The sequence below is a fragment of the Colletotrichum siamense genome (assembly GCF_013390195.1).
Source record: "Colletotrichum siamense strain Cg363 chromosome Unknown KSG_Cg363_contig07, whole genome shotgun sequence".
Classification (NCBI taxonomy): Eukaryota; Fungi; Ascomycota; class Sordariomycetes; order Glomerellales; family Glomerellaceae; genus Colletotrichum; species Colletotrichum siamense.
The window spans coordinates 1,381,113-1,403,484 of record NW_023501020.1 but is presented as its reverse complement, the minus strand read 5'-3'; the positions used below and the strand labels follow the sequence as shown (position 1 = coordinate 1,403,484).

General features: G+C 51.8%; 8 protein-coding genes across 8 annotated transcripts; 4 read left to right on the top strand and 4 right to left on the bottom strand.

Moving 5' to 3' along the window:
* Positions 1-582: 582 nt before the first annotated feature.
* pelL-1 (Pectate lyase L) lies at positions 583-1,894 on the bottom strand (the record flags this gene model as incomplete). The annotated part of the gene is made up of 3 exons (XM_036642555.1): positions 583-1,068; positions 1,126-1,189; positions 1,239-1,894. 3 exons carry the CDS (start codon positions 1,892-1,894, stop codon positions 583-585), a joined length of 1,206 nt encoding a protein of 401 aa, XP_036491800.1.
* Positions 1,895-3,605: 1,711 nt separating this feature from the next.
* HET-E1-3 (Vegetative incompatibility protein HET-E-1) lies at positions 3,606-4,973 on the top strand (the record flags this gene model as incomplete). The annotated part of the gene is made up of 1 exon (XM_036642554.1): positions 3,606-4,973. One exon carries the CDS (start codon positions 3,606-3,608, stop codon positions 4,971-4,973), a length of 1,368 nt encoding a protein of 455 aa, XP_036491388.1.
* Positions 4,974-5,498: 525 nt separating this feature from the next.
* ANK1-0 (Ankyrin-1) lies at positions 5,499-10,702 on the top strand (the record flags this gene model as incomplete). Its single annotated transcript, XM_036642553.1, has 2 exons — positions 5,499-7,041; positions 9,198-10,702. 2 exons carry the CDS (start codon positions 5,499-5,501, stop codon positions 10,700-10,702), a joined length of 3,048 nt encoding a protein of 1,015 aa, XP_036491799.1.
* Positions 10,703-10,773: 71 nt separating this feature from the next.
* On the bottom strand, positions 10,774-12,507 carry CGCS363_v010703 (putative transporter; the record flags this gene model as incomplete). The annotated part of the gene is made up of 5 exons (XM_036642552.1): positions 10,774-11,314; positions 11,374-11,429; positions 11,479-11,871; positions 11,931-12,198; positions 12,254-12,507. 5 exons carry the CDS (start codon positions 12,505-12,507, stop codon positions 10,774-10,776), a joined length of 1,512 nt encoding a protein of 503 aa, XP_036491798.1.
* A 549-nt stretch (positions 12,508-13,056) lies between these two features.
* bcpA-0 (Carboxyvinyl-carboxyphosphonate phosphorylmutase) lies at positions 13,057-14,048 on the top strand (the record flags this gene model as incomplete). Its single annotated transcript, XM_036642551.1, has 2 exons — positions 13,057-13,218; positions 13,284-14,048. 2 exons carry the CDS (start codon positions 13,057-13,059, stop codon positions 14,046-14,048), a joined length of 927 nt encoding a protein of 308 aa, XP_036491797.1.
* A 359-nt stretch (positions 14,049-14,407) lies between these two features.
* LEU3-0 (Regulatory protein LEU3) lies at positions 14,408-16,854 on the top strand (the record flags this gene model as incomplete). The annotated part of the gene is made up of 6 exons (XM_036642550.1): positions 14,408-14,566; positions 14,629-14,750; positions 14,824-15,243; positions 15,319-15,756; positions 15,840-16,126; positions 16,175-16,854. The coding sequence occupies 6 exons, from the start codon at positions 14,408-14,410 to the stop codon at positions 16,852-16,854; spliced, it is 2,106 nt and encodes a 701-aa protein (XP_036491796.1).
* Positions 16,855-16,904: 50 nt separating this feature from the next.
* On the bottom strand, positions 16,905-18,545 carry CGCS363_v010700 (putative amino-acid permease; the record flags this gene model as incomplete). Its single annotated transcript, XM_036642549.1, has 2 exons — positions 16,905-16,945; positions 17,003-18,545. The coding sequence occupies 2 exons, from the start codon at positions 18,543-18,545 to the stop codon at positions 16,905-16,907; spliced, it is 1,584 nt and encodes a 527-aa protein (XP_036491795.1).
* A 1,471-nt stretch (positions 18,546-20,016) lies between these two features.
* On the bottom strand, positions 20,017-21,897 carry bglC (putative beta-glucosidase C; the record flags this gene model as incomplete). The annotated part of the gene is made up of 1 exon (XM_036642548.1): positions 20,017-21,897. The coding sequence occupies one exon, from the start codon at positions 21,895-21,897 to the stop codon at positions 20,017-20,019; it is 1,881 nt and encodes a 626-aa protein (XP_036491606.1).
* Positions 21,898-22,372: the final 475 nt, after the last annotated feature.

Here is a 22,372-nt window from a genome sequence, read left to right as displayed (position 1 = left end):
TTATGAGTTGAACTGTGAGTCCGCTTTTGTGTCTAGCCGTTCACGCTATAATCTGGCCTCATGCGATGAGTTAGCTAGGCGGGTGGTGAAGATAAGATGAGATGATAAGCCGCAACATGATTGACGCGCATGATCACATCACGACCTGGAACTCGCTTGGCAAGGGACCTGCACCCACATTGACACCCGCATTACGTCACCGCGTCACTATTTACAGATTTTTAACCAGGCATGTTCCCTTGCACGGCAGCATTAGTAAGGCGGGATCGCACGATACGGAGCCTTCTTTTCTCCAGCACGTGTGTCCGTTTCCCCTCCGACTCGTCAATCTAGGGCCGATTCCGGGGCCGTGGGTTCGAGGCCGCCGATCACCGGCTTCCCTGCTTTTGCGGCCCCGCACCGCGGTCTTGATCGGCGCTTAGGGCGGCTTTGACAGTGTGCAGAGATCTTCAGGATGCAAGTTTATGTGAGTTCTAGAATGGTCCATGACAACATCTAGTGTCTCATTGGAGAGCTATTCTTTTTGGGGGAAAAATATGTACATGAAGAATGAAAATGCCAGCACCCGAATCAGGGCGGGGTCTACTTCCAGGAGGTGGTGGCACCCCGCTTCGCTCCATCAACAGGCAACAAGAAGTCGCTGGCCGCGATCTTGCCGTTCTTGTTACGCGCGCCCGTGACCAGGCCGACGTCAATGCTCTTGAAGCTTGCGTTGCTGAGCAGAGGGGCCGAGTTGTCCCACGAGTTGTCCCTGGAGATCTGCGCGCCGCGCAGGGTGACCTGGCCGCCGTAGGTGACGTTGGTTGGGGAGCCCGGGCGGTTGACGGCGGCGATGTTGCGCTCGAGGACGCCCGTCGCGTTGACGCTGCGGAAGCCGACGGCGCCGTTCCAGACGGAGGTGTTCTCCTCGAAGAGGAACTCGCCCGTCTGGGAGTTGTCGGTGAAGCCGTTGGCCTTGTTGCCGAAGGCGATGCAGTTGACGACGTCGCGCCCGGCGGGGAGAATGTCGCCTGCGCTGCCGCCGCCGAGCTTGAAGCCGTTGCCGTTGCCGGTGAAGTCGGGGAGGTCCTGGACGACTAGTCAGCTCTGAAGTACAGGTAGTCATGGAGTGAGAGGTCGATTTACCCAGCGGTTGTAGCCATTGCCCCAGGCGATGCTGTCCTTGATGGTCAACTTGGAGTGGAACTCCCTGCAAATGGTCAGCAACCTGGATACCACGCCTGTCACAAAACACTTACCAGAAGTCAACTCCATCGTCAGAGTTGTCCCAGAACCTGCTGCCAACAATGATGTTGCCCTCTCCCTTGCCCTCCTTGATGGCGATACCATCGGCATTCTCGCCGTTGTTCCTGGGATCGCGGTTTCCGTACGAGTCGAGGTAAGAGATCACGTTGTTAGAAAGGGCACCCTGCATGTGGAAGCCGCTCTCGTAGTTATCCCGAGTCACGATCTGGTTGAAGCGCAAGTTGCTGCTATCCTTGACGTAAACACCATAGGGGCCGTGGGTGAAAGTGAGGCGTTGGAAGTTCCAGTAGTGGATGCGCTCAACGTGGAGGACGCCGCGCTCCTTGCCGGGGATCGAAGCACCTACCGGCGCGGGAGTGTTCGGCAGACCCTCGCCGTCGATGATGACTACCTCATCCGTGGCCGCACGTAGGGTAATCGGGGCCTGCGCGGTGCCGTTCACGGTGATGTTGATGTTCTTGAGGAGCTCGTATGTACCGCCGCGAAGGATGACAACGTCGCCGGGCTGGGTAATGTTGATGGCGGCTTGGATATCACCGAACGGCTTGGCCGAGCTGCCGTCCGGGGTCGGGTTGCCGGTGGGGGCGACGTAGATATTGGCCGCCAGGGCCAGGGGAAGGCACGAAACAAGTGTTGATAGAAACAACATAATGGGCAGTTGTGAAAGAGTGTAAATGTTGGGTTGACAAACAAAAATTCGCAGTTACGAAACGATACTGATTCCGTCCAAAGCCGACATCGTGGGACAGACTCGGGGTCGCCTTTATACAATCATCATTTCCTTCCTCGATGCGGAAGCAACCGTCGGATCCGACTGGCGCCGCTTACAGATACTGACCGTGCCAAAATGAAGCAGTCTTGGCGGCGTTCGCTGAGAGGGCCGGATTTCTTGGTTCTCTTTAACATACTTTACCGAACCGAGTGACTCCATCGTGAGTGGCAGCGGCTTGAGTCGAAAGGCCTGTGAGCAGATTTACAGGAGCTCAGCTCTAGCTGTTTTTGTTATCGGCCATAAGCGGACGTAGGGGTAACCCCTACCACGTTCATCAACGAGCACTGTAACGTGGTGCTGTGCCAAGACGTCTGCGCATACCCAAATCTCACAGGCACCCACAATTCTCGGGCGGGAGAAGCTCATTCCACCAGTTTGGATCGACCGAGCTCTCCGAAATTCAGAAAATCGTCAATATTAGGTTCATCGCGATAGCGAAACCAGATACTGGACCTGATATTCCCTCGAGGAGCTGAACTCGTATGAGATGTCCATCAGTTCTTTGCAGAACATCTTAGACATCATGTTGTAGTTCTTCAGCGCACAGACTCTTCAAGTTCGGTAGGGCCGAGTTCCTTCCGAGTTGTAGGAGCTTCGTCGACTGAGCCTATGGCGGCTTCATTTGACGAAAGATCTTTGCATCACTAAATTCAATAGACCATGCAGTATCCGAGGCTATTCCACGTTCCCAGAGGCTGACGAACTAGTCAAAACTTTACTCTATTCCAAACAAGCTTGAATTAGAGTTCGAGAAAGCCCCGTGTACTCGTGGGCCGTCAATTCCATTGTGCGCCATCATGACTCAAACGAAAGCCCGACTTGACTAGTCAATCATGCTACTTGATAGTGCATTAGAACGTTTTTTTTTTTCCCGAGCAGCTTTGAGATCCTGTCCCGCTGGTGACCTTTCACCCGAGCTGAGGATCATCCAAACACGCCTCACATTAGCTATTAAGCATCGTGACAAGGATTCAACTTTTACTTTGATGTCCTAGATGAATATGGATAACAAAATGAAGACACAAGCAAGTGGTTCTATTGAATGATGACCGCTGAATTTTCAGCTCGGGAAATTCCATGAGACTTGTGCGACTGCAAATGTAAGTAGGCACTATAAAGGCGTAATCGCAATCAAGCAGTCGGGCTCGGTTATTCTGATAGTTGAGCCTGAAGCGATCCAATTATTCATTCTTACATTTTGATACCTTACTGCAGCCACAAATGCCAAGTTTCAGCTGGCTGCTGGTCTATTGGCTCGACTCCGACGCAACAATGCAGGTCACCGATGACAACACATAGGCTAGCACTCAGAAGATATTCTGATTGGATCTGCGTAGCTACTAGTGGTACGCAATGTCAGCTAATTGTGTACACTGCGTATCCCATAATCCAATGTCATTTAAGAGATTCTTCATAGCCTCGGTGGGCTTCCCCTTTACATTGCACTTTGAGCCATCCTATCCCAACAAGAGAGGGCGAGATTGACCTTGAACTTGCCTTCACTCTTGCGCCTTGTCTTGTAATTTGTACAGATCAACGTCAGCCAGTGCTGAATATTTCCTACGATAGACAGCGTAAGACATCGACCATGATCTGGCTTATCAACGTCCACAGCGGCAAGCTGGAAAAGTTTCAGAACAACTTTCCACGCTACGCTATTCTTTCTCATACATGGGGAGAAGAGAAAGATGAGATACACTTCGGCGATATCCAGAAAGACCACCAGCTATCCAAGACCGGACCTGGCAGGATAAAATTCGATGGATGTTGCCAGCAGGCGAAAGCTGATGGCTTCGACTACGTTTGGATCGACACTTGCTGCATCGACAAGTCCCATCACACAGACTACTCAGAAGCAATCACTTCGATGTTTACTTGGTATCAGACTGCTGGCCGTTGCTATGCTTATCTTGCCGATGTGCCCGACGAGTCAGCTTTGACGTTCGACAACGACTTCCGACGAAGCCGGTGGCACACCAGAGGATGGACATTGCAGGAGCTCTTAGCTCCCCAAGACCTGGTCTTCTACAGTAAAGACTGGAATAAGCTAGGAGAGAAAGTCTCTATGACTAGCATAATCGAAGAGGCCACTGGTATTCCTGCTCAATTCCTTGGCGGATTTCGGGATGCAAGCGTTGCCCAGCGCATGTCCTGGGCTGCCCAGAGAGTGACAACGAGAGGAGAAGACATAGCCTATTGTCTTTTCGGTATTTTCAACGTCAGTCTTCCGATCATGTATGGAGAAGGGGCTTCGGCTGCATTCGGCCGGCTACAGGAAGCCATCCTCCAGAGAACCCCAGACGCCTCCATTTTAGCCTGGGGACTTCATTTGCAACATGATGACCTCCACCCTCAACAGCCTTCAACAAACAGATACGGGAACGTTTTGGCCGCCAGCCCTCAGGACTTCGTCAACTGTGGAACCGTGGTCCCTTGGGAAAATGGTCACAGCGGACAACGCCTAGACGTGAACGGTGGCTACTATCACTTACAACTTCCGCTACACACAACCAAGGCGGGACACACCTTTGGCTTGCTCAAATGCTATTCAAGGCCCCATCAAAAGGGTTGCATAGGAATTCCTCTCTGTCAAGTCGAGCCAGGATCGGCAACGGACGAGTTTATGAGGCCCAAGGAAAGCAAAGCCATCCAGCTATTTCACACAGATTCTTCACAAGAGCCGTCCAATTTGCGAATTCGAGACCTCTCACTGGCCGAAAACATCAGAAAGTTTGATCGTAGGTACGGGTACAGCATTGAAGTACCAGCCTCCAGCAAATTGGCCGTGTTCGATGTTTACCCGAAGGATCGGTGGGACACAAGTAAGAGATTTGGCATTACTGGCGTTGACTTTCTATGCGACGCCAAACAACTTTCATGGATCAGACTCCGGCACAATGAAGAGCAAAGTCCGGACTTTGTTGTCATGTTGGAGTTGGAAATCAGCTCGTCGTAACCGCAGCTAAGATGCCACCTCATGGTGGCTTCTAGATCCATGGAATTGGATATCCTTGCGCGTGAAATCCCCGCTCTTCCATCCCTCTCGCGGTTTACTGGAAGAGAACGAGCTAGCAATGGCTGGTGTAATTTGACAGTTAAGCAAACAACCAAACGCCAAGGCTGCTATATCGTCTACGAAATATCGTTTGTTGAGTTGGAGAGACGACAAATCGACTATCTGGACATTACTAGCGAGATTGAATTGGTCGCGTGTGATCGTCGGCTTCAATTTCTATTCGAGGAGGATATACAATTAGGTCCAAAGGTCAACAGAGCAGCAAGTTCAGTTCTGGAAAAACAGGCGGACATTAAGTACAAGGAAATTCGATTTTCATCAATGAAGAAAGAGCTCGAGCGCTTGCCATTGGAAATGGCTGAATCAGAAAGATTACTGAAATCCCTCACCAACCAAGATGAAAGACTTAAAGAGAAAAAGAACGGGATACTTCAGTCAATATCCTCCCTCAGCGAACGCTTACCAATGGATGTGGGGGTACAGAGGTTGATGAAATGGCACAATTCAGTCGCTAAAGGCCTCTCCCGCACTCTGCCAGCTCAAGATGCAGATATAGAGTCAATTTTCGATGAGAGGATCAGGCTGTTCATGCGGGCTATTGCCATAGGCCATCTAGGAGCGATGGAATATCTTTCTGGTCAACTGGATGACGCCACCAAAGCCAGCACGAGTGCCGCAGCGTTGTCGACCGCCATCAAGTCAAGCAACATCGAGGCCCTCATCTGGTTGCTTGAAAGAGGATTCAACGTCAACTCTCAAGACAGTGACGGAATGACTCCTCTCGGGAGAGCAGCATCTGGGGGTTTGATTTCAGTGTGTCTATCGCTGCTACAACGCAGGGAAGATATTGGCCTAGACATCAACCTAGAAGGTTCTGATGGTCGAAGCCCTCTTGTCTTGGCCGTGATAAACGATTACGTTGAAGTAGCCGGGTTGTTGCTAGATGCAAAGGCTCGCATTAGCAACATGGACTCCGGCGCAGACAAGCATGCCCTAACTCTAGCCGCTCGTTACGGTCGGGTTGAGATTGCCCGCTTGTTGCTGGACGCAAACGCCGCTCTCGAGACCGAAGATGAAAATGGAGAAACTCCATTGACTATGGCAGCTAGCAAAGGTCATGATGGTGTATTGCAATTACTGATCGATCGCAAAGCCAACATTGAGGCTACTGGCCGCAACGGTAGCAGTCCCCTGGCGGTAGCAGCTTATGAGGGTCATGTGCGAATTAGTCGTCTGCTACTTGATCATGGCGCGAACGCGAACGCAAGAGATGATGACGGCATCACACCATTGCACTTAGCAGCCAGAAAGAACCACCACCACGTGGTCAGGCTCCTTTTGGATAACGACGCCGATGTCGATGTCAAGGATCAATGGGGCTTGTCTCCATTAGCAGCTGCTGTTTATGAAGGTTTCGAACAGACGGGGCAGCTTTTGCTAGGCAGGAAAGCTTATGTCGAGTCAAGCGCGAACAACGGAAGGACCCCGCTGATATGGGCAGCTGCCAATGGACACCGTCACATGGTTCAGTTGCCCATGGATAAAGGTGCGGACCTTGGAGCCAGAGAAGTGGGCGGTCGAACTGCGCTGGAGCATTGCCTGTATAATGAAGATCTTGCCACCACCCGTGTTCTTCTAGGGAAACGCCTCCCGGTAGAACAACAAGACATACACCTCGACAGAGCTATGAACATAGCGATGGCGAAGGCCTTCAGCGAAGTGGTTCGGCTTTTGCTCAGGGAAGGATGTAGGAAATTCACCAACTACCAAAAAGACGGCTTTTTGAAGTACGCAAAGGACTGTGCCGAAGATATTGGAGATGAAAAAGCTCAGGCAATGAATGAGATTATTACGATGTTGGAGGACGCCATCACACCCAGAGAGCGAGGACGATCTTGGTCGCCGAACGCCTCTCAACAGAGCCCAAGCAGCACTGACGACAACGGAATACTTGATGACCCTAGCTGGAAACACAAGGTCGCCAGGTACAAGAAAAGTGCTAAGAAAAGTGAGCAAAGAGGTCGCAAATACCCTTCATCAGAAAGTCTTCAAGGGCAGCATGGCGAAGCATATCCTTCCGATTGTTACAATCGCAATAGAGGGTTTGATACATTGATGGTCGACGGGCAGAACAAAAGACCGCGATCATTGTTTGAAACGACTTGGGAGCCGAATAAACACCCAAGAACATATTGAAAAGCTCCAATCAGCCTCCTGAAGCTAGAGGCAATTAAGACCAAAAGGCCATTGGTTATGGCTACCTCAGAGTTGACGTTGAAGTGCGGCCTGGACGTTGATCCTGGGATGAGGCGAATGATAGATAGATCACTTGGGACTGAGCTGGCCAATATATGAACGAGTTTCTCCTTGCCACAGACAATCAAGCCGTACTCACATAGTTTACGTTAGGTCGACTGGCGCGACATTCAAAGTTGTCTCATATGAATATAATAGTTGAACTCATCGAGTCTGATGTCTGGATCGAGCCAGTGATCACAACTCAAGCAACTCAGGCGCGAACACACCTTCTTCAAAGAATACTGTGGTTTCAGCACAGAGTTTTGTTTCGATTTAAAAAGGCTTTCGGCCTACCTGAACAGAGCATATCGGAACCCGCGGTTTGCGATATGCTGTTGCCACCGTTTGATACCCACCTAATTCCAAGGACTTAATTCCGCCGATCCTCCAAGGAAAGGCCACCAACAACAGCAATGAAATGATTACCCTGACTTCCAGCAACGATGCCTGACAATGCGCCCATCCGTTAGTGGTCCTCCGCCCTAATGGTTTGAGTCATTGACACTGACAGCGGTCAGTCGTTTCAAACACCCAGGCACCCAGCACTAACTTAACCCCTTTTCAGAAGCAAAGCCGACCGGCGAACCCCTAAAAGCTTCAAGCTTGTTCGACTGCAGACCAGCTACGACAAAAGGAGCTTGGCGACGCACCCAGGGACAGCGAGCGAAATGATCCATCCCGTGTTCGCAAATGACAATCCAACTGTCGATCTTACAGAAAGTGAACACTGTCAGACGCGAGACTTGGCACTTTTCATCGGGGACTCCAGATTCTAGAGTCCAGCGTTGCAGTCAAGCATTCGCGAAGCCCTAAGAACCAACCCCCGCAACTCCATTGGCTGGATGAGTCCAAAAACAGCGCCGGCGATGAGAAAGGGGTCTGCCCGGGGTGTTGTCACCAGACGGCAGACCCTTGGTGCTCCCCGTGTCTCCACTAAACATCGGCTGGCATCTCGCTGAATCTTCGTCCCGAGTTTGGGCGCCTTCTTATGTACGTGAGATTTCGCGATTGATTGAAGTACTTTGGGCGAAGCGTGAGAGGCCCGCCAAGCGTTAGAGGCGGTCATTAATCTGGTGCAACCATGACAACGTTGATTGATGATCATAATGTGTCAAGTGCAAATCCTCAACACCAAGTAAAACTCAACTCTCACAGAACAACCCATCTCGCCATGATTCAAAATAGCTTCATTCACCCTCCAAAGAGATCGAGAGATCTCGCCATTTACGAAAAAAGGGGCATGATTTTCGGAATGCGGGGGAGGCATTGGCCTGGATCTTAGTGGACGTGGGGCCACGCTATATCCAAGACGCGTGTTTGTCCCGGCAGCTCGGAGTTGAAAGGGGATCCCAGACGCAACAGCTTCGCAATGAGACGACGCCACGGCTGAGCCTGCTGGCGCGGCCTATCTAACGTCAAACAGGATGGCCTGTTATGTTGTTTGGCAGTTCTCCAGAGCACTCCGGGACTTGCGAGCCGCACCACGGAGGAGCTGCCAGTCAGATAGATTAATTCCTGCCGCAGCGGAAGGAAACCCGGCATGGTTAAGCTTTCACTAAAAAAAACCCTCAATCTCCAAAAATGGAAGCTATCGTTGCAGGTCTTGGCCTCTTTAAAGACGGCGTGCCCAGCCTTCCAACGGCTGCGCAGTCTGGTTTCCTGTCTGGTGTCTTGCGCGCAGCTTGCCGCGAGGGAAACGACTTCGACGACTTGTTCCAAACACATGGTGGAGGATGGTTCGACTACTTTTTTCATCGCGATACGGCGCTCAGTCGACACCCGTCCTCGCGGCGGCGGCATTCATCACGCTTACCGTTGTCTACTTACTGCGATTTAACGGTCATATTACACCATTCAGCTCAGCAGAGTTCAGCTTTCGAACGTCGACAACGTCAGGACTCAACCTCGATGCAATCAACAAGACGGCGCAATACTTTGTCGACTACCCTCTCGGACCCCCATACAAGAAGATCTTTGGTGAACTCGGCGAGAGGACAAAGATCTTGCGCTCATGGATTGAGGCATTGGAGGAGAGGACGCCTAAGGGACAGCGGCTTGTGGGGGCTGAGAGAGACTTCTTAGCCGAGCAAATCGAACGAGTCGCGGCATCCCTGTATCCTTTCCTGCAATCTCCGCCAAGAGACCCTCACAGCCGGTCACCCCTCGCGGATCTTCGGCGAAGCTTTGGGAGTGCGGAACCCCCTGTTCGCCAGCCCCAGCAGCAGCAGCTCCCAGTCGTCCCAGTCGTCGAGGACAGCGTCGATGCAGTCGCCGGTGCACCGGCAGCGGCGGCCGACGCTATCTCCAGGAGGCAGCCGGACGACGGCATCTATAAGCCGAAAAATGCGGGAATCGTCATCCCCACCGGATCTGGCACGCTGCGATTCGCGTGCCATCTGGTGGCGTCGCTGACGCGCGTGCACCGAACCACGCTACCGATCCAGATTGTGTACGCTGGCGACGAGGACTTGAGCGAGGAGGACCGTGATACACTTGTTCAGGCCGCTGCCACGGGCGATGATGGCCACATCGAGTTCCTGGACATTACAACCGTGTTCAATGACACCACTCTGAGATTGGCGGAGGGAGGATGGGCGATCAAGCCGTTTGCCGCGCTCGGCAGTCGCTTCGAGGAGGTGATTCTCCTGGACGCCGATGTCGTCTTCATGCAGGCGCCCGAACAGCTGTTGCAGCAGCGAAGCTATCGCGAGAAAGGCGCGCTGCTCTTCCACGACCGACTCCTTTGGAAGGGGCAGTTCCCCGAACGACACGATTGGTACCACGATATGATCAAGCGCCCGAGCGAAGAACTGTCGAAATCACGTGTCTGGACAGAGAGATACGCCGAGGAGGGGGACTCTGGTATCGTTGTGCTCAACAAGGGACGACTTGATGTTCTCATGGGTTTGCTACACATCGGCTGGCAAAACACCTACGCAGTGCGCAACTCATGGACGTATCGGATTACCTACGGCGACAAGGAAACATACTGGATCGGTCTGGAAGTGACGGGATCGAAGTACTCCTTCTCGAGGCATTACGGCGGCATGGTTGGCTGGAGATTTCCGATTCGCGGAGTCCAGACGGACATGACACAGGTGTGCAGCTTCGTGATTGCGCACGTGGACGAGGTGGATAATCTGCTGTGGTACAACGGTGGACTGCTGAAGAATAAGATGGGCAACGCAACGGAGTTCGAAATTCCGACGCACTGGATGATTGACCAACAATGGGTCAAGGGTGCGAAGAAGAAGGATATGAGCTGCATGGTCGGCACAAACGTGAGAGAGCTGTTGGATCACGAGAAGAATATCCTGGGCAAGAGCATAGAGGCTGCCCAAGATGTTGATGTTTCGCTTGAGTTGGCGTAAATGTATAGAAAATAGAGATTCCCTCTCTTCCTGTTCACCAGCTTGCTCACAACAGTGTTCGGCGGTCTCAGCTACTCGGTATAAAGTTTGGGTTGCTGCCCTGTCCGCTCCGCTTCAGAAAGTATCTTCCTATTCGCTTTCTTCAATAGGAACTTCATCAGCAATGATGAGACAACACTCAACGCCGAAAATGCCATCATGAGAAGCATTGCCATGATATACCGGGGCCCGTCCGATGATGGGAAGAAATAGGGACTCCAAATGTTCCCCAGCTGGGATAGAAGATTGATGATAGCAGTGGCACATGCTCTCTTTTCGGGTGTTTGATTGAGAGAGGATGCGGCCCAGGAATAAACTGCAGCATTCGCAGCAAAAGCACCCGAGCAGTAAAGAAACGAGGCGAAATATCTGGCAGGAACATTGAGGGTTGCCGTCGAGATAATGAACCCTACGATGGCCACAACCATCGGTACGCTGATGTGGTAGCCGCGCTCATTGAAGTGGTCGCTTGAGCGAGCGACGATGAAGGAGACGGCGGCCCCGAATAAGTATGGAGGGGCCGTCAGAACCAGCGTGATGGTGCGGGTGCCAAGGTGCATGGAGCTGACGATACTATAGTTGATTGGGATCAGCCATCGGTCTCTTTGAACTCGTTGGTAGAGGATACTCACGTTGGGAAGAAGTTGTTGAAGCCGTACGCGGTGTGATTTGCGCATAGGATAATAACCTGGAACTATTCAGCAAAGTACTTGTTGAAGATCGTACACGAAACCCACAAATATCCACGTGCGGATGTCTTTCACAGCAAGAAGCAGCCCATGCCATATGGACCGGTCGGCTTCAGGTACGGAGACCCGATCTAAAGCGATACGTTGCTGTGCAAGCTCGAGTTCGTCAGCACTGAACAGCCATTTCCCACTCCCCGTCTGGGAATTGGGGAAATCGGGCAAAAGAGCGAAGGCACATATGGCGGCAAGTGCACTTCCGGCGCCCTCAATGATGAACAGCCACTGCCATCCATGCAGACCCGCCTTGTCAGATAGACCAGAGAAGATGCCAGCGGCAATAAGTCCGGAGAACGCCGTAGCTAAAACCAGACCTGAGTAAAGCACTGCGGTTCTGAGAGCAAGTTCTTTGCTGGTGTACCAAGCCGATAGCATGAAGAATGCCTTCACGATGATCATGTAAGCAGAAGAAAAAGCTCCGATTCAGTTAAAGGTTTGCATACCCCTGGAAAGAAAGGGGCCTCCACGATGCCGAGGAAGAACCGCACCGCAATCAAGCCTGAGTAGTTGTGGACACCGGCCGTGGCTGCCGATATAGCCGACCAGACAATAACACAGGATGGTAGATACAGACTCGGACGAACTCGTGTGAGGATCATGTTGGAAGGAAGTTGAGCAAGCATGTAGCCGACGTTAAGAATTGATACGGCGACATTGAATTGAGTACCATGTAGGCCAAGGTCTTCTTCAAAGTTGTCAAGACGAGCTTGTCTGCTTTAATTAGCAAAACTTCTAGCAGTTAGATGGATGAGTGATTGTGACTTACGCGATGTTGTTTCTGTCGAGGTAGTTGAACATGTAGAGAACCCAGACTACGGGTAACAAGGTCATGTCCAGTTTGCGGACGACACGGCGTTCGGCTGCTTTCCATTCATGGCTCTCATGATAACCGAAGGAACTATGTCGGTGCTTGCTCTTCTGGCCTTGGCTCATTGAAGATGCCTTGAGTTCGAAAGACTCGCCTTCCTCAATATGAGCACTAGAGGGTTCCGTGATGTTGTTCTTCACAGATGTCATCATTTTGAAAGCTGTAGCCAAGCTGTCAAAACTCATGAAAGATTCTCGAACTGAGAGAATATTGAATAGCTTGACGACATTAGAGTGATGATAACCTTTTATGCATCACCCACGCTCTCACAAACATGGTCAGCTGGATGATGACTCCCGGCACCATGTCTCATGCGGCCAAGTATCTGCAAGTACCCCAGATATGCAAACTCTTCCCCATGGGGAGATTCTGGAGACTTCCGAGAAGAGACTGACTTAGAATGTGTCCTCCTATCGGCGCTCAGTTCCGATGCGGGGAGGCCGATCGGGGGCCATATGTACGCTGCAAGTCCGATCGGCGATGAATGAGACCGGTCCGGACTTCATCTACGTAACTCTCAGAATACAAGAAGCACTACAAGAGTCACTGGCTCAAGGTGTAGTTTAAAGAGGCTCTACAAATGAACAGGGTCATTTGACTGTTATCAACTTTTATTCCGCTCATCCAGACTGCTAGAGCCTGCCTACCGCCTTGAGCTTCATTTTCTTCATTACCAATCCGGGCAACTTATCCTAATCACCATGGGCTCCGTTCCCGTTGATCAAAAAGCCACATCTAGTGCATCTGCCGGTGCCAGGTTGAGACAACTTCTAGAGCGTGATGAGATTCTCATTGCTCCCGGCGTGTATGAGGGCTACAGCGCCCGTATCGCCCACGAAGTCGGCTTCGACTGCATCTACATGGTATTCAAGCAATCTCTTCGGGGCAGCCCTTATTTGAACCCAGATTGCTAACGAATCGTATCCAGACGGGAGCTGGGACATGCGCCTCCAAACTCGGGCAGCCTGACCTCGGCTTCGCATCTCTCAACGACATGCGCGAACACGCAGAAATGATTGCGAACCTCAACCCGTCAGTGCCTCTTATAGCGGATGCTGACACAGGATACGGCGGCCCAAATATGGTCGCACGTACCATCGCACAATACCATCGCTCAGGCATCGCTGGCCTTCACATCGAAGACCAAGTCCAAACCAAGCGCTGTGGGCATCTAGGCGGCAAGGCGGTAGTTGACATTGAAACGTTCCGACAACGTATCGCAGCTGCTGCATACGAGAAGAAGCGCCTAGGCTCAGACATCGTCATCATTGCAAGAACCGACGCACTCCAAACCCATGGCTTCGATGAGGCTGTACACAGGCTCAAGGTTGCCGCTTCAGCGGGTGCCGATGTCGGATTTCTGGAAGGAGTCACAACAGCCGAGGAAGCAAGAGAGGTCTGTAAAAGGATGGCGCCTACTCCTATGCTACTCAATATGGTGGAACATGGTGCCACACCGTCATGGACCCCGGCTGAAGCCCAGGAGCTCGGCTTCAAAGTCATCATCTACCCTTTCGCGTCCATTGCTCCGGCCTACCAGGCGATCAAGGATGTCTTTGTGAAAATCAAGAAAACCGGAAAGACAGGGCTGGAGAAGGAGTTCACCCCGAAGAAACTGTTTACCATTGTCGGATTGGAGGAAGCTATGGCTGTCGATACGGCAGCGGGTGGAAGCTTTTACAATAAGGTGTAATCTGGTGGGTCCTTCGACGCAAGGCGCCAACGCATGTCTACTTCATCCACGGACCATTCATCTCTACTGGCTTGAGGAAGAACAGTATGTAGAATAGCAACTTCTATCATCATTTAAACCAAAATAAAGACGGTCTGTTTCCGAGATGACGTCGATGACGGGTATGGCCACAAATGTACCCCGCGCCATGTTGGTCATCCTACGCTAGCCATCTGCACCCAGCTCCGATCGGAATTCCGATCGGCACCAACCTGGCTTCCCTTCTTTCTCTCCTCAATCTGTCGCGCTCGTCGCCATATCGACCAGTTTCCGTATCGGCCTTGAGAATGTTTTCCAAGATTCTCATCTCGGAACACTGAATGGATAGCGCAAGGACCGCCACATCCCAAGGGGATGATTGTTCATCTTCTAGGACGACACGATCTCGGTCTGGCGTTACTTGCGTAAATGCGTCAGAGAAGACGCCTGGCGACGTCGCATCACGGAGGAAAGCTTGTAATCAATGCAAACAGCAGAAGGTTAGTGTTTGCTGGATCTCGTTGGCGGCTTATTGTCTGGGCTGACTTTGATACATACCTAGCTTCGCTGTGAATATGTGTCTCACGAATCACGCGATCAGATGCAAATCAGATGCCGTCGCTGTCACAGGCTAGATCTCGAATGCAAGATCGAAGAGGGATTCAGAAGAACCAGAAAGAGACGGTGGGACAACCCTTGCAACACCTAAGCATGGCCGCGGAACATGATACTGACTAGGTATTGCTACGGGGATCAGGCGGTCCGCTGACTTTGAAGATGAAATTCATGAACTGAAAAGGCAGCTCAACGAAGCCCAGACACGGTCTTTAGCTATCTCTCACGCGTCCTCTGGCGAGGAAGCTGTAGCAGAATGGACGATGGCAACAGAGATGAACAGACGGCACCTCGATCCCAGTCCGAACAACACCATCATAGCTTACCAAGATGACTCTGCGTTGCCAGTTGCACCACTTTCAGGAAGCATCGATGCGATTGAATCCCCGGAAGGAGACACAATCACCACAGAACAGTCACGGGCCCCAGGGTTGACAACGAGACCCGAGATTGACCAACAGACACCGCGCCGGCTACCTCGAGGGTCTTTCAATATGCCTCGTCCACGGGCCTTGGACAATGCCGTACTCTCTGTGGAAGAGATTGAAGACCTATTCCAAATGTGAGCATTGAAGGTTCATCCAGTTGCAATAACTTTGCCAGAATTATAAAGCACTTATTCTAATATCTAGAACAGTTTCAAGACATATTATCATCCTTTTCTACCCCTGATAGATACAACGAGAACGCCACATGAATATTACGAACTCTCTGGACTCCTTTTCTGGGTAATTATATCCATCGCTGCCAGACGACTCAAGTCACAGCCAACACTGCTGCCGAAGCTGGCTCGTAACGTGACCGACCTGCTCTGGAGAACTGTGCGAACTACACCATATTCTGTGCATGTCGTTCAGGCTATTGCGTTGCTATGCACATGGCCATTCCCGACAAGCAGCAGTACATCAGATCCGACATTCATGTTGACGGGCTTGATGATTCAGATGGGCGTACAGATGGGTCTCAACCGTCCTGTTGACGCACAGGACTTCTCTAAAGCGCCCTTGGAATTGACTGATACGGAGCTTGCTGAATGGACAAGGACGTGGGAAGCATGTATGATCGTCTCTCAAAGGTCAGTACATGTGCCGGCCAAGCAATATTTGGCTGAGATTAGCCATTTGGTCTGCATAGACATACTGAAGCTTTACTCACCAGTGCGACTATTGGGTGTGGCTTGCAAACACCCTTACAGCAGTACGGCTCAGGCATATCGCAAGACGATAGGGTACGCAACGATATAGAAAGCGCTGTCGACAACGCCAAGTTCAAATACAACCTCATGATTGAGATATTTCGAAGTCGAGTCACCATGGCTCTGATGGACCAACCACGAGATGCCAGGCATCAGCCGGCTACTCGAGAACGACTCATTCTATATCGGCTTTTCAACAAAGAGATCACTGAAATTGAGGGCAAGAACTTCAACATCTCAAGTGCGACTGGTCAGTATCATTCGCGATTCCAGGGACCCCAGCTGACATATCGAATAGAAGTAAAGACGTGGCATTCCACGGCGGCGCGGCTTCATCTGCATGCATTCTATCTTTTCGACCATGCTTCATCTGAGGGCTATGAAGAGCGCATCTGTGCCCTCTACGTCACAGCGTCTTCTTTGATCGACTCAAGTCGGATGCTAGACGAGCGCCAAATCCAATTCTTCGACTATTGCCCTTTTTTCTGTTATCAGATCTTCGTATGTGCATCCATGATTGTCCTCAGGATTGCATCGAACGGCCACTTCCGCTCGATGGTTGATGCAACCGAGGGAATGAAGCTTGTTGAAGCATCCATCGCAGCTCTGAGGAAGATGAGCGTGGTTAACAACGATCTGCCAGCCCGCTTAGGCGATGTCATCGGGTTCTTCTGCGCCTTGCCCGATCCTACCAAAGTCGGTGGCACAACAGTCGAGGATATCCAACTGAAGCAGGTTCGGAATCGGCTGAGCGTTAGTGTCGTGCATGATTGTCTCGCAACTTGGCGGAAACACTTTATGGCGGAGACCGAGGGATCTGCTCAACGCCAGCGCGTGGAAGGCGGCGGGTTGATTGCGAGTAGTTTCAGAACACCTGTGGGCGATTCTCCATATCTAGGTGGGCTATCCAGTATCGGAGACGCACAAAACATGTTCGGGCTGGACTTTTCGTTTGATAACTGGGATTTCTCGGTCTAATACGATTTCTAGTCTGTTTCTTACGTCGTCTCCCCAACAACCCTGATGTCTCACGCAGCGATTCCATCTGTTGCAGGCGGCCCCTTATAAACTGGTGGTGGAATGTCAGTATAATGCACGCAAAGTTTAGATGCCAGGAATAACAAACCTTTCCGTGCATGAACCCGGTACCATATGGCAGATAGCACGGCGAAACCAACGAAGACCACACTAGCGTAGTTCATAGAGACTGCCGTGACTGGCAGCGCAGTGGGCATACTGAACAAGACCGTTTGGAAGAAGATCCAAGCAATAGCAATGCAGTTGACGAGCGTGCCGATCTTTGGTCCACAGGTATAACGAGCCCCATTGACCTCTTTACGTCCATGCATCAAGCTGATGAGGATGGGGATGAGGTAGCTAATTTCCAGGGCCATCACACCAACGGACACGAAAGCTGTGAACGCCGAAGTGCTTCCGATGTTGATGAGACCAAGCAGCATTTCGACAATGGTGACTAGGATGACGGCGTTGACGGGAACCCCCAACTTTGCGTCGACTTTGGACCACAGGTGAGCACCTGGGATGGCGTTGTCTCGAGCGAATGCCCAGGTGCAACGAGATGCGGCGACTGTGATACTCAGACTGCAACCAATTGTAACAATCAGAACGAGAATCATGAGCCCAAGACCACCACCGGGGGTGCCCATGGCGGCGCTGAAAACAACCGGCAAGGCCTGGCCGTAAGGGGATGCAATGATCTGATCCAGTGGGGCCAAGGTAAAGCAGATAGGCAGGATGAAGAACAAGCCAGCCACACCTTGAATAGGAACAGTGAGTCCGATGGCTTTAGGCACTCTGACAGATGGATCTTTGCACTCCTCGGCCATGGCGGAGATCATTCCGACAGCGCAGAAGACGTATGCCGAGGGCAAGAGACCGATGAAGAACGTAAAGTGTTCCCACCCGGAGAAGGTCTCTTCGTAGTGGCCTAGGGCATAGGCCGCATCGTGACGGCCTGCCTTTGCCTGGAGTGACAGTGCGATCAAGACGACGAAGATGGTCACCCCGATGAATCCCGAACAGAATGCATCCACAGTCGAGAGCCATCGATTGCAGAAGATAACCACCACCGCCGTGAATATCGTCAGACCGTAGAATATGAGAAGAAGCTGCCATGACGTTGCGACCCAAGTCGGCTCCATCATGGTGATTGTTCCGGCGAGGAGTGATGCAAAGCCGAAGTTGACGGAGAGCGTGATGGTCCAGTTGGCAATCAACCAGGTCCAGCCAGTGACGAAAGAAAGAGCTGCCTTGCCTCTTGATGCAACTTGGAAGGACCAGTAGTACGGACCGGCCGAGGTTGGATACCTAGAAGCCAATTCCGCTACTGACAAGGCGACACATTGGCTGAGGAGGGCGACAACTATCCAGCCAACAAACAGGGCCAATGGACCACCGCCATAGATGACATTGATCAGAGGCCCCCCAAGTCCGTATGGTATCGAGCAGATGGCGAAGGATTGGAAGAGAAGCGTGCGCGTGGATCGATTTCGGTGCAGGTTGGATGGCTCGTAGCCCAATTGCTCCAGTGTCTCGACATCGCCCGCAGCGACGCTGTGTAAGGTGCCGCTCCGGGACGATCTCCTCCCATTACTCGTTGGTGTCGCTTCCACCTCGGGCTGGAAATCCTCATAATCGGTTTTCGTCATCTTGTCTTGTCGTTGAATTCGCGAAGATGTGCGACGAAGATAGAGTTTCATGGCCTCACGTCTGAACTACCACGGGAGCCGGCCAATTAATAGCATTCGGGAAACTATACTGAGGTCACAGCTTGGGACATCCCGTGCCACGCTCTGGAATATGCCTGTAAGACAAGCTGCCCTCGAGGGCGGACCAAAAGCTTGTCTGATAACGCTGGCCTATCTGTTCCCTACAAACAACCTAGCTCCATGTCACCACATCCCAGTCACCCTTTCCACAACAAGCTAGCTGCCGATAACAGAAGCTTTTTCGCGGCACCCCATCGACCAGTCATATCAATCTCGTCGAGACATCTCGCATCCGAGTGGATGCCAAGGGTGCCAAGGCGGGGTAGCAAGGGACGGAGCTGTTTGAACAGACGCGCAGAGGCAGGGAAGGTGGCTGGTCCGGGCGAGGACAATTCTTCGGACGGCCAGAGTGGTCGTGTATTTTGACCGAAATAGGTAGTGGTATCCCCGTATTTCCCCTGACGGCATGGCCGCCATTCGAGTTATGATATTTAACATGGCGATCATTATTGTTTTCTGCGAGTCTGATTCGCCAAAGCTGGGGTATTCACGGCTGGGGTGTCTGATATCCGTTAGATTTCGCGATAAGGAACGAGTTGCTTAAGTTGGGGGCCCGGCGATAAGGCCAAGACATACAGCTTCGGCAAAGCATCCTATGGTACACCCTGCAGATGCAGCCGAAGGTCTACGTGATTTTAGTCTAAGTAAAGGGAAAAGGCCTGTTACTCTATTTGCGTCTTGATTGAGATGCCTGACCAGCGCTGGACTTCATCGCCATACCTTGACAAGCAACTTTCAGACTTAAAATCCAGCCTCTTGGGTAGCTTTAATCCTTCACGCAGGAAAATATTCGGCATTAGGTACACATGGGAAGATTCCATCCCGAATATCTTTACCTGTATACGCATTGCGACCGAGGATGAACTGAGTCTTTGCCGCTTGACGGTGAATGGACCATCCAGAGTGAAGAAGTTAAAAGAAACGTGCTTGGCATGGTTGATCGTCGGGTTGACTGACGTCGATCGTGGAGTTAAACGAAGCTTGGCATGCGTTATCCCTAATGGAAAATCATCCAGCTCAGGTACTGAAGACTCTCTTCAGAAACGGATAGGCAGCGACGTCGCATGATTCGAGACGTGCGGAAATTGGTTTCAAGTCTTGGATTGACACAAAATAAAAGACACGGAAAACGTGGACTCAAAGATCAGAAGCAAGAGACAAAGTGACACATCATTTCATAGAGTCGTCCAAATTCCGTGAGTAACTATGTACGTGAAGCTTTGTAATACCCATGTTCCCCCTTCCAATAACCTCATAAGATCGGGCCGTTTCTTCGTTGGTCTCCCGTTGTAATCCGCTACTTATTACTCCCCGCCTGTCCAGATGTCCGAAAAGGATTCGGTCGACGTATTTACGCAGCACACTTATCAGCATATCTCAAACCGTGGCCAAACCTGAAAGCAGGGTCCTTCGTATCATAAGGAACGTCTTCGAAAGCCTCCTCAACAGCCTCCATAGACCGCGGAAGGTCAAAGGGTAGCTTTCCTTCCGGAGAGCTAATACCGAAGATGACGTCCAGGAATGCTTCGGTTCCACTACCGAAGCTTCCAAGTACTGCCGAAGCGGCATCGACGACTTCAGGAATAGCCGCTGGCCGATCCAGGATGACATCCACAATGGTGGGCACCGCTGAGTAGATGGCAGCCTGTCGTGCTTTCTCCGTGGCGTTGAACTCGAGGGAGCCAGCGTGGTAGTTGGCTTCAAAGCCTCCGCTGCGAGGCTCGTAGGGAGCATTGACGCGAATCAACGCATAGTCGGCCTCTTCAGGCGTCTCAACAACGGTCAGGTTGCGAGCCTCGATGAATGTGGCATTGAAACCTTCGATGTAGAATTTGGTCTCCGTGCTGACAGTCTTAAGCGGCAAAATATCGTTCTTGTTGGCGAGAAGTGTGTAGGCCTTGCGCTGCGCTTCATTGCCAAGGCGAGCAAAGTAGTCGTTGCCGACGACTCTCGAAGCAGCTTCAGGGTCCACAAAAGGGTTGTCGAAAAGACCAAGGACGAACTTCTCGCGAAGCAGACGACGGACAGAGACGTCAAGACGTTCTTCGGCGACGATACCCTCGTTCACCAACTGGATGATGAGTTCAGGGCGCTGCTCGCCGCCAAACTGATCACAGCCGGCGTCGATAATACGAGCTGCACGCTCGAGCTCGGTTGTGTTCTCGACACCCCAGGCACGGGCTGGCATGTCTTGGCCACGGATCACAGTGTCAGTGATGAGTCCCCAGTCAGTGACTACAATACCATTGAAGCCAAGCTGTTGTCTCAAAAGGTCTGTGACAATCTGCTTGTTGAAAGAGAAGCCGACGGGGTCGTATTGAGTTCCAATGGGACGGGAATAGTACGGCATCATTTGTCTCGCACCTGCGGCGATAGCAGCTTTGAATGGGATGAGATGATACTCAAGGTTGTTGCCAGGATAAGTCTGGTTCTTGCCGTAGGTGAAGTGAGAGTCTTCGCCATTCTCCATCGGTCCACCTCCAGGGAAGTGCTTCGTCACTGTCGTAACAGAGTGGGGTCCCAAAGTCTCTCCCTGGAAGCCCTTAATGTAGGCAACGATGAGCTCACTGGTCAAAGTTGCGTTCTCACCCCAGGTATTTCCAAGGCGCGCCCATCGTGGCTCAGTGGCTAAATCAACCTGAGGATGCAACGCTGACCTGATGCCAACGGCGATGTACTCCTCTCGCGCGATCTCGGCGAACTTCTTCACCAGATCAGCGTCTCGCAGAGCAGCGAGTCCCAGGGTCTCAGGCCATTGAGAGAAGACACCAGCTTGGAAGCCGGTTCCGATGTTCTCGGTGAAGTGGTGCCTTGGGTCTGTCGACAGCGTGACAGGGATACCCAAGCGGGTGTCCAAAGCGCGCTGCTGAACGAGGTTGACGAACTCGGCAACCTGCTTGGCGTCGGTAATATCTCCGACGAGGTTGAAGTGAGTCATGTGCTTGTCACCGATCATATTGTCGGTGCTGTTGCGGCGTGCGGCCTCATCGCCTTCGTCAAGGGTGCCATTGGGTCCTTGGTAGAGCTGAGTTTGGAAAAGCTGACCGGCCTTTTCTTCCAATGTCATGCGCTGGACGAGGTCTTCCACTCGAGCTTCGACGCAATAAGAAGAGTTCTTGTAAATAGGGAGAGAGTCATCACGATGAGTGAGCCAAGAGTACTGTGCAGTGGGGTTGCTGTTGACGCCCAGTGGCAGCAGTGCCAAGGCAAGTGTCGTTAAGTCGGACTTCATATCTTGACTGGCCTCCCACAGGCGTATTAACGAGGTTCAATGGAGACTGAGATATTGAGGTGAGTGGCCATGCTGATGAACCTCCAGAAGAGCAGCAGGTATTTATGCCAGAGACTGCCTCCATGGCTGCAACCTTTACCATTGGCTGGCAAACTTCGAGTCCTTGAGTCTTTGGGCTGCAAGACCAGTGAAGTGGGAATCACGAAAGAATTAGGAAAGGCTACTCTTGGCAACATATTTTACGGCCTTGCGTCGGTCCAAATAACTGGAGTGATGACGCTGAAATGGCTGAAGAGGGGTTCAATACATGTACGAGGTGATGATGCCCCCATAACAATGGAGGGGCACCTCGGAAGTCGGGGGCAGGCCAGCGCGACAATGGCAGAATCCCGAGCCGGGAGCGGCAATGGCTTCCTGTATGAGAACAGACTTCTGGCTGTCAACCGATGACCTATGGTAATCACACGACGGTCCG